This window comes from Lemur catta, chromosome 2 (genome assembly GCF_020740605.2).
Source record: "Lemur catta isolate mLemCat1 chromosome 2, mLemCat1.pri, whole genome shotgun sequence".
In the NCBI taxonomy this organism is placed as follows: domain Eukaryota; kingdom Metazoa; phylum Chordata; class Mammalia; order Primates; family Lemuridae; genus Lemur; species Lemur catta.
The window spans coordinates 1390497-1407891 of record NC_059129.1 but is presented as its reverse complement, the minus strand read 5'-3'; the positions used below and the strand labels follow the sequence as shown (position 1 = coordinate 1407891).

The following is a 17395-nucleotide window of genomic DNA, read 5'->3' as shown; positions in this document are numbered from 1 at the left end:
GCGTACGGCTTAGAGCATTTGCCCTGGGCCCCAGCCCCCGCCTGGCCTCAATCCTGCACCCAGCGTGTCCTCCTAGTCTTGTAGGTCGCCCCCAGACTCCTCCCGGGACGCCCACCCCCACCCGAGGAACAATGGCACTTCCTTAGGTCCTCCCGGACCCTCAGCATCTCGTCTCTCCTCTTTGGGGTGTCGTCCTGAGGACTGGGCAGTGCCCCTGTCCCGGCAGCCGGAGCACAGGGCAGGTGGTGGCCTGGGCCCTGCGGCCGCGGCTGAGAGTGGAGCGGGAAAGCTGGGCAGTGAGTCAGCCGGGGGGCGGCAGGGGTGGCTGGTGCCCACTGCAGTTCCCACACCTTCCCTCAGGGAAGCGCCACCTGCAGACCCAGGTGCGTCCCCACCACCGTCCCACCTGGCCGTGGGACTCACCGCTGAGCGGCTTTCCCCGCCCAAGCCCTTCCTGAAGGGCCGAGCTCTTCCACACGGCCGTGCTGCCCCCCACAAGCTTCCCTTCCTGGTCTCACTAGGAAAAGGCAGAGAAGCGCCCCGGACTCTCAGCTCACTCTCAAAGCCACCTCTGGGCCCTGGGTGTCCGCATCCCCCGCAGAGTGGGCAGAGCCCCCTTGGCTGAGCCCCCACGCAGCTTTCTCTGATACAAAGTCTCCCCCCAAACTCCCACCGTGCGGGAAGCAAACGTGTCCTCACCTGGGTCCCAGGGGCCTGTCCGCAGCAGGACCTACAGAAGCACCGTGTGACCGCTAAGACACAGAGTCCACAGAAGTCTGACTTGCGCCCGTGGCAGCAGACACGGCACGTTTAATGGTGGCTTCCTCCCAGTTACTGACACGTCTGAGGTCATTTCACCATCTCACAGGACGCCCCCCGCTCCTCCCGTGAGTACAGATCGCTCACGGACCCTCGGGTGTGGGGAGCCCGGGGACAGCTGAGGGCCGTGGGGGACGCTCAGCTGCCAGGAACAGCCTGCCCCTCGGGGGCGGGGATGCAGCATGGGACAGTCACGAGCGCTGGGAAGCAGCGTGGCGTGGGGTCCAAGAGCCCCGCTGCCGCGGGGGAGCACCGTCCTGGGCCTTCTGCCCCAGGGAGTCCTCTCCGGGCCTGCGAGGAGGCGGCTCCTCAAGTCAGGAGGCCTGAGCAGGCGTCGCGTCCAGAATCTTCTGGGCTATGGCGGTGAGTGCAGGAAATGCAGGGCTGCCGGGGAACTCCTGGATGAAGTCACGGCCCTCCTCGAGGCTCCGCGTGAGCGCAGGGTCCAGGGGCACAGAGCCTGTGAGGACAGAGCGGGGCCGAGGAAGAGGCGGCAGCACCCGGCGGCCCCGCAGGCCCCGTGGCTGATGGCTGCTCCCACAGGCCGAGCCCTGCTGCCTCCCTGTCACGCATAAGAGGAACGCCGGCACCAGGACTGCACATCCTCGTCAGCGAGGCTCCCAGCACCACAGGCTGGGGACAGCGGCCACCCGTCCTCTGCTCCCCTGCGGTGCCTGCTCAGAGCCCGAGGTGCCCGTTGGGCACCGACTGCCCAGAGCCGAGCCGCAGCGCACGGCCGGCGCCTGCCAGCGCGTGAGGAGGGCGAGAGGAAACGGCTCCTGCCTCTCCCTCGGCAGCCGGTGGGCGCGGGGGAGTCAGACCCACCCAGAGAGCCGTCGGGGCCCCGGACTCCCAGGCTCTTGTCACTCACCCAAGAAGGGGACCCCGGCGAGCCCGGCCAGCTCCCGCCCGCCGCCCCTGGAGAAGACGCTGGTGCACTCCTAGGAGACGGACGGGGCTGTGAGGACAGGCTCGAGGACGCCTCCCGCATGCACGTGGCTCCATGGAGCCGGCCCGCAGGTGCGTCTCCTCAGCTTGCACTGGTCACTGACCTGCCCTGGCTTCCCGGTGGCCTCGGGCCCCCGCCCGCCCGCCCAGCCAACCCGGCCAGCCCCCCCAACTCACCGCGCAGTGTGGGCAGGTGAAGCCGCTCATGTTCTCCACGACCCCCATCACCCGCAAGCCCGTCTTCCTGCAGAAGGTCAGCTCCCGCCTCACATCCCCCACAGACACCGCCTGGAGATCGAGACAAGACCCGGCCCGTCGGCTGCACCTCAGCCAGGACGTGCAGACGCCAGCCGGCTCAGCTGCGGGGAGAGGCCACATGCCGGGGACCGGATGGCGCTGCCAACAGTACCTGAGGTGTGGTGACCACGACGGCCCCCAGGGGCCTGTAGGGACGCAAGGCTTCCACGGCAGCCATATGTTCATCGGAGGTCCCCGGGGGCGTGTCCACGACCAGGTAGTCCAGCTGCCCCCAGGCCACGTCAGACACAAACTGCTTGATCAGCGCTGCGGGGTGGCATCAGGGTGGAGCAGGGTCTGTGCCACGCAGCCCGGCAGCCACGAGTCAAGCAGGTGGGGTCCCATCCCAGCGAGCCGCCCTCTCACCAGCCCCCCCCCCGCCCACTGAAGACTCTCGGAAGGCCCTGGGACCACCTGCAGCAGGGGCGGGCACCGGCTCGGCAAGTCTGTCCCCGAGCAGCCACAGAGCCCGCCGGCTGGGTGTCACGGAGCCACATGCAGGTCCTCAGGCACAGCCTGACTGCTGAGCAGGGAGCAGCGTGTAGGAGGAGGGGCAGCAGCCCTGGGCTTCCTCCGAGGTTTTTTTTAAAAAAATCTTTTTTGAGACAGAGTTTCACTCTGTCGCCCAGGCTGAGTGCCGTGGCGTCAGCACAGCTCACAGCAGCCTCAAACTCCTGGCTCCAGCGATCCTCCTGCCTCAGCCTCTCGAGTAGCTGGGACCACAGGCGCCACCACCACACCCGGCTTCCTCCAAGGCCTCTGAGCACTGGGGGGTCAGCCAAGAGTGGGCAACGGTCACCCCGCCATCCTTACCGTTCTTCTTGGGGCCTCTCCACACCACGGCCTCGTCCGGCCGCTCCAGCAGGAAGCCGACGGACATGAGGGAGATGCTCTGCTCCCGGTCCACAAAGACGGGCACCCAGCCGCGGTCGCACTGGTGCACGGCCTGGCCCTGCGCCCGCAGCATGCGGGGGATGCTGGGGCCACACAGGTCTACGTCCAGGATCCCCACCTGCGGGGGATGGAGGGCACGTGCCAAGTCTCCGGCCACCCTCGCCAGGCAGGGGCAGCCCCGAGGGGCAGGCGCTCACCTTCTTGCCTGCGTGGCGCAGAGCCAGGGCCAGCTCTGTGGAGATGGTGCTTTTTCCGACGCCTCCCTTTCCCGAGAGGACGAGGATGATGTGCCGGACGCCAGCCAGGTTTCCAGGCTCTGGTCAGAGATGTGAGACAGGTGGGCCGGGACCCTGAGTGCCTCGCCTCTCTGCCCACTGGGCGCCGTGAGCCCCAGCCAGGTTCACGACCAGACCCAAATGCGGCCCTGTCCCTTCCCCCTGGCACACGTGGAAGGTGTTCCAGCAGCCCAACCCACAGTGGGTTCCTTCACCCCGAGCCCTGCACTGGCGAGGGCAGAGTCCCCAGCCTGCTCCTTGCAGTGCGGGTGCACACGTGCGTGTAACACGTGCACGGGATCCCACCCACGGGCAATACGACCCTAAACCTGCCGGCTCCGCCCCGGTTCCAATGGGAAACAGGTGAGGTGAACAGGACCTGCTGACAGGACCCACAGTGCCTCTGGCCGAAGGGGACTCCAGCCCTCCCCCAGACCTCTCCCAGGGTGTGGGTGGCGCTGGCCCTGGGCCTCTGGTTCCCAGGAGGACGCTGAGGCTCTGAGGACCCTGAGCGGCCACAGTCCGCGCTCGCTCACAGCTGCGCTCCTGGCCACTGCAAGGAGTCTTGAGAAACCTTAGCAAACAAGAGCTGCCACAGGACGCAACAGTGTCCTCGGCCACTCCCCACACAGGCTCCGGTCCCCACTCTGGGTCCCCACCGGCCACTCTGGCCCAGCTCCTCTTCCTTCCAGCGGTCTGCGGTGCTGCCCAGTGAGCGTCACCGTCCCTGACCCGGCTGCACCGCAGGGGCTGCCGCCTGCGCAGGCCCCATCCTCAGCCCCTGCCCTGGTCTGCAACCAGCAGCTTTCCCGCCTCTGGAGAGATCCTCGGAAGGGGGGCCATGAGGGGTCAACAAATGACCCATAAATACTGTCCCTGCACTTGATCCACCTCAAGGGCAGGTTCAGAGGCTCCCAAAGCCCCCAGGAACTCAGAGGGAACCTGGCCCAGCTTTCAGGCAGGTCCTTGTCACAAAAGTGTTACAGCACCTGCCCTAAGTCGTCTTCAGGTGACACAAAAGGGGACCCCTTCCACTGTGTACGAGCAAAAAGCCCAGAGACCACGGCCTTGCGGTTACCCGTGAGGCAATGAGCAGGTCATTACTTAAATCACTTAAACACCAACAGGTGGAGAAAGTAGCACGTGTGGACGGCTTAAGCTCACTTCTGTTGCTGTTGGGGGGACTCTGTTGGGGCCTGGGTGCTGACTCCACTCTGCCACTGGTGCGGGTGCCACGTGGCCAAGTTCTTAATCCCAGGGAGCCTGGCTTTCCTTGGCAGAAGCGGGGAATGCCACCTGCCTGGTGGGCTGGTGCAGGGCACCTCGCAGGACGCCGATGACTGGGCAGAGCAGTGCCGTCCCACACAGCTCTGAGAAAACCACCCGAAGAACCCTCCACTGCTAAGCGAAGTGGAAAAGCTTACAAGCAGATTATAAACGAAGCACATTCGCTACAGGCCTAACGGACAAGAGGCTGTGCTGGAGGGGGCAAAGAAAGCCGCACACAAAGCGGGACCCCACGGAGGGAAGGAGGGTCCTTGCTGTGGATAACGTGTCCTGCTCAGCCTTGTGGCTAAAGTCCAACCAAATCCAGAGCATTCAACATGCCGGACAAACACATGTCTTCATACAAAACGCTCCTTCTGGAAAGTAACTGATACCAGGGGCTGCCTGTGGGCACAGGGAGGTCAGTTTTTTTTACTGTACACCCCTTTAGGCCTTTTGAATTTCTATGTGCATTTTCCCCATAGTTTAAGGAAATCTCCTGAGCTGGCACAGTGGCTCAGGCCTATAGTCCCAGCTACCCGGGAGGCTGAGGCAGGAGGATCACTTGAGCTCAGGACTTTGAGGTTGCAGTGAGCTAGGCTGATGCCACTGCACTATAGTTTGGGGCAACAGCGTGAGACTCTGCCTCCAAAAAAACAAAACAAAAAGAAGATAAATGTAGCAACCACTATTTACAAAAGCCTAATTTGGCTAATCTATGCAAACTTGTATGTATTCTGTCCCACACAAGAATTTCACTTTTTTTTAAGGCTTAGATACGTTATTTGTAAAAGACTTGAAAATATGTCATATTCTGGTATTTCCTTTTTTAAAGAATACTATATTTAAACAAGACTTCTTTTTAAAACTTGCCCAGACTTTAAGCAAGGCAGCGTCACCAGGCTACCAAATCAAAACCCCATAGCATAAAACAGGAAAATAGCTGCATGTATAAAGCAGACAAAACAACTTAGCGCGTACTCTGAACACAGCTGCAGAAATACCACCTGCCCGTGAGCGCGCTCCGGACTCCCGCCGCAGGTGCGACGCACACCTGTACCTTAGGGCGCGCGGGCGCGCCGCCAACGCAACCTCTCCCCGCAGACAGCGAAGAGTAAAGAAAGTGGCCGCGGCGGGCCCGGCCCCGCTCCTGCCCCCGGGGCCCGGGAGTGCGACCTGTCGGGGCCCAGCCCCGCCGGCCTGAGACCGGCGCACTGGAGCCGCGCGGCGCGGCCTCCCCGGGAAAGGCAAAGCGCGGCGGGGGCCCCAGGCCGCGAGAACGCCGCCCGGCCGCCCGGCCCGCCGTCCCGGCCCGCACTCACCCGCCGTCGCCTCCATGCCGCCGCCGGCTGGAATTCGCGGCTTCCGTCCGTTTCCGCTTGCGGACCGTGAGACCCAGGCCGAGTGAAGAGCCTTCAAGCCAATGGGCAGTGCGAGCCCGCCCCCGGATCATCCTGATAGGACCAGTCCCGCTTCCCACAGCCAATCAGGTCGTTGGAGGAGTTCCTCAGCCCGGCGCGCCGGCTCCGGCTCAGACGAAACGGAGGGCGACCTACTTCCTCGCCACGTTCGCTAGGGGACCGCCTCCCGGCCGCGCCCCGCCTCCAATGGGCGCGCGGGCTTCCTCTCCGTCGGCTTGAGACGTAACCAATGGGAACGTGGGATCAGGATTGACAGGTCCTGCAACTTCTTGGCCGCGGCTGGGCAGGCCGGAGACCCGCCTCCCGCCCGAAGCCGCGAGCCGGGCGCACCCGCTCCGGGCAGCCGGGCCAATGCGGCGCGCGGGGCGGGGATTGTTTACGTCCTGCTCTGGAGCGGAAAGTAGGTCACGGCCGGCCCGGCGGAGCGCGGCGGCGGCGGCGGCGGCGCGGCTGCAGGTGAGCGGCGGCGGGGGTCGCGGTCCGCGCCTCCGGGTTGGGGTGGCCCCGCCACTCCCGAGGGCTCGGGCGGCCGCGCGCTGACCTTGCGGGCCGGGCCGGAGCGGCGGGCGCCGGCGCCGTGAGGCCCGCCCGGCCTTTGTTCCTTCGGGGCGGCCGCAGGGACTGCCGAACCCGCGCCGCGGCCGCTGTCGCCTCGGGCGGCCCGCCCGGCCCGGGGCCGCGGGACGGGGAGCAGCGCCGTGCGGCGGACCCTCGGCGTCGGCTGGCGCGGTGACAGCGCGCCGGGCCATTCATTCGGCGAGCGTCACGTGGCGCCTACTGTGTGCGCGATGCGGCGAGCGGAGATTAAGCCGGGCTGAGAGCCGACGGTGACCGCGGGCCGGCCGCAGGGGCCGGTGCGCCCGCGATGGCGCTCCCAGCCCTGGACAGCTGTACCTGCGCGCGCTCACCTGGTGCTCGGGGGCCGCGGCCTGGCCGGCCCTAAGGTGGGAGCGGTGTCCGCCTCACTAGGGTTTCAGCCGGGCGGAGCCAGGCATTAGATAGCCCGAGACCAGCCTGTCACGGTGGGCTGGACCTGGAAGGTGAGGGCCGGAGGCGGAGGGGTACCCGCCTTGAGCAGGTGCAGGGGGGCATTCGGGCAAAGGGCAGGAGCGAGCTGGCAACTTCGAGGCGGTGTGACTCGAGGAAGCAGAGAACCAGCCTTTATGGAATTTTGCGTTTTTTCCCAAGAACAATGGCAAGCCCTGAACGGGTTTTAGGTTTGTGTATCAAAAGAGAACTTGGCAGTAGTGAGTGAAGTGGAAGGTGAGTCATGTGGCCCAGGAGATGGTGGCCCCACGGCAGCGAGGAAGACACTTGCGTGTGGTGGGGTGTGCCGGGCAGTCAGGCCTTGGGGAAAGAGGAAGGGTGTGTCAGGGATGGATGGATGGCTGCCGTGTTTCTGGCATGAACTGGGAGGCTGGAGAAGCCATTTGCCAAACTGGACAATGAAGGAGGAGCCAGTCAGGGTTTGCGATGCCTGTGGAACATGCAGGCGGGCAGCCAGGTTTATGAGGAGCTGAGGAGAGATGGGCTGGGAGTCACACTCCAGAGTCATGGATGTCTGGATGGCATTTCACACCATCTACCTAGGTTTTATTGAGGTGCTCAGATGCTTGAGTGAGGTGCAGGCTCCTGAAGTCCCTGCCCGTGGGTGGGCCGGGAGAAGTGCCTGAGAAGTACTGCAGGCAGAGGACTTGGGGGCCGGTGCTGGGGGACATTCTGACATGCTGCCTGTCTTCTTTTGCTCAGAACCTGTTTTCTTCCAGATTCTCTCCACCATGGCCAGACGCCCCCGGAGCAGCAGGGCATGGCATTTCGTCCTGAGTGCGGCCCGCCGAGACGCGGACGCCCGAGCAGTGGCTCTGGCAGGCAACACTAACTGGGGCTACGACTCCGATGGGCAGGTAGGTCCCCGCGGGTGAGGCTGGACTGGAGTGTGGAGATGCTCTAGGCAGGTGCTACCGGACTGGGGACTGTCTCCTGGGTGTGCTACACTCAGTGAAATTCTTTAACCTGGGAAAGGACACACAGCCTCGGGGGTGACAGGACCTCAGAACAGACACCGTGTTCTTCTTTGTTTGCTCTTCTCTGCACAGTGCAGTGTGCAGAGAGGTTGGCAGTTGGTTTTGATCAGTTCATTCTTCAGAAATTCTCCATTGTGTCTACCCAACCAGTTTCCAGAGATAGCTGTCGCTAATTTGGTGTGCACACTTCTGAGAGTTTCTTTGGCCAGTACAAACATGTACCCTACATGCGTGTATACACACGTAAGAAAGAGAACCCTGATTCTTGAAAATCAGAATTCCTGGGCCTTCTTCCATTCAGGGAGCCACAGAGACACGAGGGTGTCCGTGGCGAAGCTCGGTGTCCGTCTGCAGGCACGGCTGTCCGACATGCCTGCCAGTCTGTGCCGACTCCACCACGCGGGGCTCACGGGCCAGCCGGCTCGGCGGTTCTGCCTGACAGGGGGCCGTGAGGCAGGAAGGGGGTGAGGGCCCACTGGGGGGTGGTTTCTCAGTTGGTGTCCTGAGGTCCTCCTTAGGCCAGCGCAGGAGTTTGGCCGTTTCCTGGTGGGGCCGCTTCTTGGGTGACCGTCTCTGCACTGTTGTCACAGCTATCCTGCAGTGTTGTTCTGCCCTAGCCAGGTGTCCTGGGACGGGCTAGGGTCCTCTCCTCCCAGAACGAGGGCTTGTCCCTTAGCCCAGTGGGACCACCAGGCACTGGGGGTGGACTGGGAACCCTGGTCCATCTGCCAGCCTGCTCCAGCCAGGGAGGGGCCAGCCTGCATTCCTGCCCTGCCTCCGGCCCCCACTGGTTACGTGGCCGAGCAGGCTGCTCTCGGGGCTGCCCCTGCCTCACAGGCTCATGGCTGTGGGATGCAGGTGGCGTCTGCGGGCTGGGTGCAGCGTCTGACGCATGCATGCTGCCTGTGCTCTGTCACCAAATGGGCCTGCAGCGCACGTGCGTGGGCAGGTCATCCTGGGTGCCTTAGAAGGCTGAATGACACACACCTCCCTTCCCTATGCCCACAGAGTTGCCACTGGGGTCAAGTCTGTCTCCGTCCCGGGGAGCTGAGGTGATGGCCAGCTTGCCCCTGGGCCTTTGGTGTTCAGTTCGGTGCCCGGGCTCCTGCCTCGGTGGGCCTGCCCTGTCTGCAGGCCGGGGCCCCTCTGGAGGACGGCTGTCCCGTTCTGGTTGGTCCTGACAGGCCCACGTTCACCGGGAAGCCACTTGAGCTTCCTGTGTCCTGTTCCTTGTGGCTTCTCCTCCTGGGGAGGCAGGTCCCCTGCGGGGGCAGCAAGTGCTGCCAGACGGTGCCGCCCCGCCCTGCAGGTGCCCGGCTTTGACACAGGCCCCTCACTCAGCTGACTTCTGTTGACTCAATCCGTTCACTGCCACCGTGTGGCCACATGCCAGATGCTGCGTGTAACAGGAGAGACTGGCAGGACCCGGCCTCCCTTGAGGAGCTGTGGTTCTAGTGGGAAGAAGTACAGAAACAGGACAAAGGAGAATGTCAGAGAAACGCGATGAGAAGGAATTGAAGTGGGTGGTCTACGGCAGGTGCACAGAGCCCCATGCCGGGGCAGCGTGACAGGGCCGCAGAGAGGACGAGGGGGAGGGCAGAGGCCGGGCAGGGGTGCCCTGCAGCAGGTCTGCGGGCTTCCTCAGGGCAGCGGGGGTCCGCTGGGATTAGAGGAAAGAGCCAAGGCCTGGCTGAAGGGGGCGGCTTGGCCTCAGTCCCTCCAGGCCAGCAGAGGCCACCTACACTGCTGCCCCTGGGCAGGTCTGGACAGGCCTGGCTTCAGCGCAGGAAGGACCAAGTTCACAGACCACGCCCGGCTGGCCTCCCAGGAGGGCCTGTGGGTCAGTCTGTTGCCAGAGCCTGGCCAGCTCAGCCTTGGTGTCTGGCCACTGGGCCAAGACCAGCCCCAGGACTTGGGGAGCGTGCCGCGAGGACTGAGCCCCGTGGAGGTGGGGGCCGAGTCCCAGCTTCCTGCTTTGCTACAGCAGAAGCGCGAAGCAGAAGCATGAGCCATTGGGCCTCGTGAAAGAGCCACCCCCTGCCATGGACGGCAAGGGGACCATATGCTGTGAGGAGCCCAGCTGCTGTCTGGGAGACCCGTGCTGCCACCCTCAGGGCAGGGCCTGTGGCTTATCCACGACCCAGAATCTGCCTTGAGAAAGCCGGGCAGGGAGCTTGGGCGCCACCCTGGGTTTGCATCGGCGGCTGGGCCTCCAGGGCACTGCTGGTGCAAAAATGGGCTTGAGCCTTTGCGCCCACTCCCGCCAAGCAGCGGCACGAGGGGCCCGTGGGAAGGAGGCTGTGCCAGTTCCTGCACCAGGTGTGGGCAGGAGTGTGTCCCGGTCACCATGGGTGGCACTGTGAGGCAGGCTATGCAGTGCAGGTGGGACACAGGTAGCTCCTGCCTCAGTGGGTCAGAGCAGTTCAGCCTTTAGGGGTCGGGGCCAGCAGTGGGTGGGCAGCAGGCAGGACGGCCCGTCCCTTCCTCCCAGCACAGTGACTCGGATTCCGACCCCGAGAGCTCGCCCCTGCCGCCGTCCATCCCCAGTGCGGTGCCTGTGACTGGGGAGTCCTTCTGTGACTGTGCCGGCCAGAGCGAGGCCACCTCCTGCAGCAGCCTGCACACGGCCCACCGGGGCAAGGACTGCCGCTGCGGGGAGGAGGACGAGTGTGAGTGCCAGTGAGCTGCGCCGCCAGGACTGCGCCAGCAGGCGGGCCTGGGGTGGGCAGGGGTGAGCCCCGGGGAGCTCCAGGGCCTGCCCCAGCCTGGGCCTCTCCCTTTTGCAGACTTTGACTGGGTCTGGGATGACCTGAACAAGTCCTCGGCCACCCTGCTGAGCTGTGACAACCGCAAGGTCAGCTTCCACATGGAGTACAGCTGCGGCACCGCAGCCATCCGGGGCACCAAGGAGCTGGGGGAGGGCCAGCACTTCTGGGAGATCAAGATGACCTCGCCCGTCTATGGCACCGACATGGTGAGTGGCCGCCGGCCCGGGGGTGTTTCTGGAGGGCCGGCCCCGGAGGCCCTGCTGCCCAGCCCCTTGCTCCTAGATGGTAGGCATCGGGACTTCGGACGTGGACCTGGACAAGTACCACCACACGTTCTGCAGCCTGCTTGGCAGGGACGAGGACAGCTGGGGCCTCTCCTACACGGGTGCGTGCAGCTCAGGGTGGGGCAGGGCGGGGCTGGGCGGGGCAGGGGCCAGGCTTCTGGGATCACCCCACCCCGGCTGCCCCCAGGGCTCCTTCATCACAAGGGAGACAAGACCAGCTTCTCCTCGAGGTTTGGCCAGGGCTCCATCATCGGCGTGCACCTGGACACCTGGCACGGGACGCTGACCTTCTTCAAGAACAGGAAGTGCATAGGTGAGGGCAGCCAGGGCACGGCTTGTCTCGGCCAGGACCTTGCCTGGAGACCCTGCAGGAGGCAGGTACCCCAGCCCAGGCCCGTCCCAGGCTGACCAGGGCTTCCCCCAGAAGCCAGGAGTCCCGGGGTCCCCAGCAGGTGGGCCAGGGGCCAGTGCAAGGCCAGGCTGGAGACTCGTGGGCCAGAGCATGGGTCCTGATCTCCCCACTCGGCTGCTCACCCGGGCACCTTAGCACGATGCCCCTTCCCTGCCCCCCTCACTGGCCCAGGGCTCAGGCCAGGCCCTTCCCTTCCAGGAGTGGCAGCCACCAAGCTGCAGAACAAGAAGTTCTACCCGATGGTGTGCTCCACGGCGGCCAAGAGCAGCATGAAGGTGATCCGCTCCTGCGCCAGCGTCACCTCCCTGCAGTACCTGTGTTGTTACCGGCTGCGGCAGCTGCGGCCAGACTCGGGGGACACACTCGAGGGCCTGCCCCTGCCGCCTGGTCTCAAGCAGATGCTGCACAACAAGCTGGGCTGGGTGCTGAGCATGAACTGCAGCCGCCGCAAGGCCCCGGCAGCCCCGCCCAAGGCGGCTGCGGCCAGTCCCGGCGGCCCCGAGACCCGGCCCTGCCAGAGGAAGCGCTGCCGACGGACCTGACTTAGTTTCCAATGAAAACTGCCTTCTTGGGCCGGGACAGCTGTCTTCTCTGTCCCTCCCTTCCGGCCACACTCCAGGGCAGCAGGAGAGGGAGGAGTGGGGTGAGGTGTCTGGAGCCATCTCCCTGCCACCCGAGGCCAGGACAGTCCCTCCTATAGGGGCTCCAGGGCCACAGGCCGTTGGGTGTCCAAGTCCACTTGGCTGCCTGTGCCGGCTGGGGAAGCAGCCGCCAGAGCTCGAGTCCCCCAGGGGGCTGCCGTCCGCTGCCAACGAGGAGGGCCTTGCTGGAGCTCAGCTGTTCCTGCTCCTGCGGCCTTGGTTTTCATAACTCGCTTTGCATGTGATCGACTGCTGTTCCTGTCGCACAGACTTACGTGACTGTAATAAACAGAGTCTGCCTGTAACTCCCACACAGCTGTGAGGTTAAACGAGCCCACCTGGAGGCCGAAGGCTCACTGGTGTCCACGGGTTCTCCCGGCGAGCCTGGCTCCGTCCTGACACCGCTGGGGAGAGGCAGGCTGCGGGGGTGGGGTGGGGGTGTGTGTGCTTCCTTTCTCCCTAGAGATTTCCTTACTGCTTCTCCCTGAGGGTACCACCCAAGCCTCCCGGTGGCAGAGGGGACCTGGATACTGCCCTCGACATTGTCCTAGCTTGGCTCACAGCCCTGCTGCTCAGCTTCCCCACGGCCAAGGGCATGTCAGCCCACCGCCCCCCCCAGACCTTTTGGCTACATGCCATCTACAAGCTGGCAAAGAACTTCTGCTCAGCCCAGTTATCCAAAAACGTTCCCTGCCCCACTGTGCCCGCCCCTTGAGGTCAGACCTGGACCCAGCCAGAGGCTGGGAGCCCACCCCAGAGCGAGAGCACTCGTTAGGCCAAGGTGTCTGGTCAATCCCTGAGGCCACGTGCGGTGCTGCTGGCAGGCAGGAGGAGGCCCCTGCTGGGTCCTGAAGCTGCGGTCAGGAGCCCAGGTCCAGCAGGAGGTCGGGGTTGGTGGTGGTCAGAAAGAGGTACACGCGGCGGGAGAGGTCTGGCCCCACCCTGCGGGGCCGCGCACCATCACTGGCCTTCACGGGGAGGTCTGCCAGGAGGCCCATGCGCTCCTGCTCCGTGCTGCAGGCCTTGAGTGCCTACGGGCGGGTGCAGGGATGAGCAGGGGGCCTGGAGGGCCTGGCCTGGCCTGGCAGGGGGGGAGCGGGGGAGCCCACCTGCTGTAGGAGGCGGGGGGAGGGGAAGGCAGTGACAACAGCGTCGGCCACGGCCGGGCTGACCCGGTTAAACTGCCTGATCTGCCTCCACCAGGCCCTCCGTAGCCCCGCGCCGTCTCTTGTCACCGGCGTGCCCGCTGCCCAGCGCCCTGCTGTGCAGAAGGAAAAGGCCTGGGACTGCCTGAAGACAGGAAAAGGCACAGAGACCTTGTAGAGACTTCACCCCCCCACTACCCTCCCTCCCCCAGCTGGCACAGCAGCGCCTTCCCACCCTGCTCTGCCCTCCAAGAGGCCAGGGAGGTGCCACCCCTCCCAGGTGATCCTGTCCTCCCCCCAGCACAGCCTGCAGCCCGGCGGGAGGTACACACTTGAAGGGGCGCTGGGCAAGGGCTCTGGTGACAGCGCACACGTGCCGACTCAGCTCTTGCCAGGAGGCCACCAGCAGCACGTCCACGTTCGCCCAGAGCTGCAGGTGCACCAGGGCCTGGGGAGGGGTCAGCCATGGGTATGGGCCAGAGGAGGGATCCCCTGGGGACACTCAGCTGAGACCAACCCCACACGCCACCCTGGGAACGCCAAACCCGGCAGAAGGCAGCCACAGCCAAGGCCGACAGACTCACCCAGCCCAGACCGGCCCTCACCTCCTCCACCTCCGGCCAGCCGACAGTCACCTTGGCATGGGCCACCTCTGGACTCTCTGGCTGCTGCGTCCCCTGGTTGATGGGCTGACGAGACCTGAGCAGAAGTGACCCTCCCTTTGGCTCCTCACTCCCTATGGGTCCAGTCCTCCCCGAGTTCTGCCCCTCCAGGGGAGTGGGATCAGCTGGGCCCCAGCAGCCCCCAGAGGCACCCCCACCCTCTCTGAACCCCTGTTGAAGCCCAAGCATCAGGGTAAGTGGTACCATAGGTAGGCATCCAGCCCGATGACAGCCAGGTGGCGACGGGAGGGGACCTCTGGAAGAAACCAGGGTAGCGGGCAGGCTGGGCCAGAGGCCTGCAGGGAGAGCATGTGGCACGTTTGCGGGGGGCTGCAGCAGCAGGGGCCATGGCCGGTTTGCAAAAGAGCAACAAGCCCGAGAAAAAACCAGTGGTGGAGGAAGGAGCCTGGCAGGCGCTTCCTCTGCCCTGTCACCTCATCTGCAAAACCAGCTTCTGCCTCCCTCGAGGTCAAGGCGGCTGAAGAGAGCCCCCTGGGTGTGTCCCAGGCTTCTAGAAGAGTTGGCCTGAGCCCCTCACTCCCAGTACACCTTTGCACCCCAGCCTGGCGTTTACCTGGCACAGCAGATGCTTGATAAAGGTGGATATGTGGACATCGAGACCTGGCAGAGGGTTTAACCTAATCGCGCTCTGGCACAAACGTCAGCAAAGCACTGTTTCTGTTGCAGCCAAGGCGTATCCTGTCACAGGACTCCACACCTGTCCCCAGCCCTGCCTGAACTCTTCCAACCAAGTCCCAGGCTCCTTCTCGCCAGCCTGCTGCCTGACTCCCGTGCTTCCTGCTCTCCCGGAGACCCACACCTGCTTCTGCCTTCCAGGAGCAGCCGAAGCTCCTGTCTGTGCCCAGGAAAGGGCCCAGGGGCTCTCTCCATCCCCCTCAACCTCACCACGGTTTCTGGCCCAAGAGGAGGCCCAGCACCCCACATGCCCTGCTCCAGCTCCTCTCCCCCCCGCTGGGGACCCAGCCTCTCACGATCTGCGAAAGGGACTATTGCTTCAGCCCAATCACCTGGATCAGCTGGGAGACGCCCCGCAGAAACTCCTCAGGCTCCAGAAGCAACAGCAGGTCCTGCTCCTCTGCCGCCCCCACCTCAGGAAGCACCTGTGGGGACAACCAGGACACAGTACTGCCCACCCTCCTAGGGCCTCTGCCTGGCAGCCTGGCAGCTCTGTGGTGCATGGCCACAGCCAAGTCCAGGCGCTGCCCAGTGTTCTGTCTCCTGCCAAGGCCACGACCAGCCCGGGTACACGGGGCAGCAGGAACACTGACCACAGCCTCACCGGGGACGGAACATTCTTCAGCAGCAGCTGAGCTTAGGCTCTAGAACCCAGCCCTGCTCCCTCCCAGCAGGCAAGACATGCGTGACCACGGCAACAGCCCTTTGGGACAGCCCTAGGACAGGACACCAAAGACATGACACACCCAACCCAGGCTGGCACTCGGAAACCGAGGAAAAGGGGCTCCTGCTGCAGTGACCGGGACACTCACGCTGCAGGGGCAGGGCTCCGGCCTCACCCTGCTCCACCGGAGGCTCCGGGCGGGGCGCTGGGGCTCGATGCGGTGTTCGCAGCCCAGGGCCTCCAGGGCCTCCATCAGGACGTCGGCACCAGCATCTTCCAGGATGGCTGGGACCACCGGAGGGAGACACAGCTCAGCCACTCCTTCCTTCCGCCCGCAGGAGGACCCCACTCGGGTGGGGGCCGCAGCCTGGCACACCCAGGCACTGCCCGCAGGCTCCAAGAGCGCAGAGCGGCGCCCCGCGGGGAAGCCGCCCCAAAGTCCCGGCAGCGGGCGGCCGCAGGGACGCCCCTCTCCGCCCGAGCACTTCCCTCCCGGGGAAGGCAATTTCCAAGCAGATGCGCGGGCGTGGCGGCCCAGCCTGAGCCCCGCGGGACCCTCCCCTCCGCCGCACCTGGGTCCACGCGCACCGCGAGGCGCCTCAGGGCCTGCTCGGGCCGCAGCAGCCGCAGCGCCTCGGCCGCCGGGTCTCGGGCCCTCTCGGCGGCCTCCGCGCTGGCGGGGCCCTCGGTGTCCGAGTCCGAAATCTCCCAGGTCGGGGGGCGCCGCGGGCGGCCCCGGCCCCGGCCCGAGCCCGCGGTCCTCCCATACCCCGCCGGCGCCATGGCCGGCCAGGTCTCCTCCCCTCCGGCCGCGCCCGGACGCCTTTGCCTGTGACTCCGGCCGCTTCCGGCGGCGGGCGGGCTTCGGAGGCGGCTTCCGGCAGGACGGCTGGGCTCGCGGACCGGCCATGGCGCGGAAGAAGGTGCGGCCGCGGCTGATCGCGGAGCTGGCCCGGCGCGTGCGCGCCCTGCGCGAGCAGCGGGAGCGGCCGCGCGACTCGCAGCGCTACGCGCTGGACTACGAGACGCTGACGCGGCCGCTCTCGGGCCGCCGGCTGCCCGCCCTGGCCTGGCCCGACGTGCGCCGCGAGAGCCGCCTCCTGCAGCTGCTCGGCCGCCTCCCGCTCTTCGGCCTGGGCCGCCTGGTCACGCGCAAGTCCTGGCTGTGGCAGCACGACGAGCCGTGCTACTGGCGCCTCACGCGGGTGCGGCCCGACTACACTGCGCAGGTGCGTGTGCGCCGCCGCCACCGGGCCGGCCTCCCCCAGCCCCGTCCCCTACGGGCCCTGCCGGCCTCCCCGCCGACTCCGACCGAGCTCGGGGAGCAGCGCTGCCTCCGCGCCCGCCTCCATGCGAGTCTGGGACGGGGCTCCCGCCTCCTCGTCTCCAGCGGGCCGGGGGCTGCCTTAGCTGACCCGCTTTCCACTTCTTTTGCAGAACTTGGACCACGGAAAGGCCTGGGGAATCCTCACCTTCAAAGGTAAGGCCGGGAGTCAGGCGCGCACACAGGCGCAGGCCACAGACTGTCAGCCAGAGTGTGAAATGAGCCTCTTTCTCTCCCCAGGGAAGACGGAGAGCGAGGCCCGGGAGATCGAACACACCATGTACCACGACTGGCGGCTGGTGCCCAAGCACGAGGAGGCGGCCTTCACCGCGTTCACCCCGGAGCCGGAGCACGGCGTGCGCTCTGTGCCCTACCCACCGCTCCTCCGGGCGATGATTCTCGCAGAACGACAGAAGAGTGGGGACACTAGCACCGAGGAGCCCATGCTGAATGTGGAGAGGATACGCATCCAACCCTGGGACTACCCTGCAAAACAGGAGGCAAAGGGAAAGGCCAAGGGCACCCCGGTCTGAAGTGCCAGAACTAGCAGGTCACCTGAGGGGTGTAAGGTCGTGGGGACCATTTTGAAGAATGAAAATCTTTGGGCTACACCGGAGTCAGCCCCCGCTGAGCTTGGAGTTCATCGTCAGTGACTTGCTGCCTCTTAGTGGAGCGGGGTGGGGCGGACCCTGCACCTGTGTCTTCCCCCAGCACCCAGCTGCAACTGAGGGGCCACGCAGGAGAGGCTGCTGGGAGAAAGCGGGGAGCACGGGCTCCCCTTTTCCCATTGCTGTTGCTTCTGCCAGGATGCGGGCAGAAGCGCCGACAGAATAAAGGAAAACCAAGGGCCTGGGT

At 65.4% G+C, this 17395-nt stretch overlaps 4 protein-coding genes across 10 annotated transcripts; 2 read left to right on the top strand and 2 right to left on the bottom strand.

The window, feature by feature from the left end:
- Nucleotides 1-777: 777 nt before the first annotated feature.
- NUBP2 (NUBP iron-sulfur cluster assembly factor 2, cytosolic) lies at nt 778-6047 on the bottom strand. 2 transcript variants are annotated; one of them, XM_045541124.1, is made up of 7 exons: nt 5822-6044; nt 3156-3274; nt 2878-3076; nt 2177-2331; nt 1945-2055; nt 1691-1760; nt 778-1279 (listed from the first exon to the last, which is right to left on the bottom strand). In XM_045541124.1, exons 1-7 carry the CDS (start codon nt 5835-5837, stop codon nt 1134-1136), a joined length of 816 nt encoding a protein of 271 aa, XP_045397080.1. In that variant the 5' UTR covers nt 5838-6044; the 3' UTR covers nt 778-1133. The 2 variants fall into 2 exon arrangements, with proteins under 2 accessions (XP_045397080.1, XP_045397081.1); XM_045541125.1 differs by lacking the exon at nt 1691-1760 and having other exon boundaries at nt 5822-6047.
- A 228-nt stretch (nt 6048-6275) lies between these two features.
- Nucleotides 6276-12354, top strand: SPSB3 (splA/ryanodine receptor domain and SOCS box containing 3). 6 transcript variants are annotated; one of them, XM_045541120.1, is made up of 7 exons: nt 6276-6376; nt 7687-7824; nt 10436-10613; nt 10731-10918; nt 10995-11097; nt 11184-11309; nt 11607-12354. In XM_045541120.1, the coding sequence occupies exons 2-7, from the start codon at nt 7699-7701 to the stop codon at nt 11948-11950; spliced, it is 1065 nt and encodes a 354-aa protein (XP_045397076.1). In that variant the 5' UTR covers nt 6276-6376; nt 7687-7698; the 3' UTR covers nt 11951-12354. The 6 variants fall into 6 exon arrangements, with proteins under 6 accessions (XP_045397076.1, XP_045397073.1, XP_045397071.1 ...); XM_045541117.1 differs by having other exon boundaries at nt 10731-11097; XM_045541115.1 differs by having other exon boundaries at nt 10731-11309.
- EME2 (essential meiotic structure-specific endonuclease subunit 2) lies at nt 7067-16195 on the bottom strand. The gene is made up of 9 exons (XM_045541122.1): nt 15789-16195; nt 15365-15501; nt 14885-14977; nt 14061-14152; nt 13800-13893; nt 13527-13642; nt 13159-13339; nt 11164-13080; nt 7067-9395 (listed from the first exon to the last, which is right to left on the bottom strand). The coding sequence occupies exons 1-8, from the start codon at nt 15997-15999 to the stop codon at nt 12910-12912; spliced, it is 1095 nt and encodes a 364-aa protein (XP_045397078.1). The 5' UTR covers nt 16000-16195; the 3' UTR covers nt 7067-9395; nt 11164-12909.
- MRPS34 (mitochondrial ribosomal protein S34) lies at nt 16082-17389 on the top strand. The gene is made up of 3 exons (XM_045541127.1): nt 16082-16445; nt 16654-16696; nt 16781-17389. The coding sequence occupies exons 1-3, from the start codon at nt 16125-16127 to the stop codon at nt 17071-17073; spliced, it is 657 nt and encodes a 218-aa protein (XP_045397083.1). The 5' UTR covers nt 16082-16124; the 3' UTR covers nt 17074-17389.
- Nucleotides 17390-17395: the final 6 nt, after the last annotated feature.

Excerpts from the sequence above, each read along its gene's own strand:
- NUBP2 (XM_045541124.1), bottom strand. Across the intron at positions 2,056-2,176 it reads TCGTGGTCACCACACCTCAG|GCGGTGTCTGTGGGGGATGT; the intron begins GTACTGTTGGCA and ends CTCGATCTCCAG. Across the intron at positions 1,761-1,944 it reads TCACCTGCCCACACTGCGCG|GAGTGCACCAGCGTCTTCTC; the intron begins GTGAGTTGGGGG and ends TCCGTCTCCTAG.
- SPSB3 (XM_045541116.1), top strand. The coding sequence starts at position 7,645 with ATGCTGCCTGTCTTCTTTTGCTCAGAACCTGTTTTCTTCCAGATTCTC. Across the intron at positions 7,825-10,435 it reads GCTACGACTCCGATGGGCAG|CACAGTGACTCGGATTCCGA; the intron begins GTAGGTCCCCGC and ends CCTTCCTCCCAG. Across the intron at positions 11,310-11,606 it reads CAAGAACAGGAAGTGCATAG|GAGTGGCAGCCACCAAGCTG; the intron begins GTGAGGGCAGCC and ends CTTCCCTTCCAG.
- EME2 (XM_045541122.1), bottom strand. The coding sequence starts at position 15,999 with ATGGCGCCGGCGGGGTATGGGAGGACCGCGGGCTCGGGCCGGGGCCGG. Across the intron at positions 15,502-15,788 it reads CGCGGTGCGCGTGGACCCAG|CCATCCTGGAAGATGCTGGT; the intron begins GTGCGGCGGAGG and ends CGGTGGTCCCAG. Across the intron at positions 13,081-13,158 it reads CCCCCCGCCTCCTACAGCAG|GCACTCAAGGCCTGCAGCAC; the intron begins GTGGGCTCCCCC and ends ACCCGCCCGTAG.
- MRPS34 (XM_045541127.1), top strand. The coding sequence starts at position 16,125 with ATGGCGCGGAAGAAGGTGCGGCCGCGGCTGATCGCGGAGCTGGCCCGG. Across the intron at positions 16,446-16,653 it reads GGCCCGACTACACTGCGCAG|AACTTGGACCACGGAAAGGC; the intron begins GTGCGTGTGCGC and ends CTTCTTTTGCAG. Across the intron at positions 16,697-16,780 it reads GGGAATCCTCACCTTCAAAG|GGAAGACGGAGAGCGAGGCC; the intron begins GTAAGGCCGGGA and ends TTCTCTCCCCAG.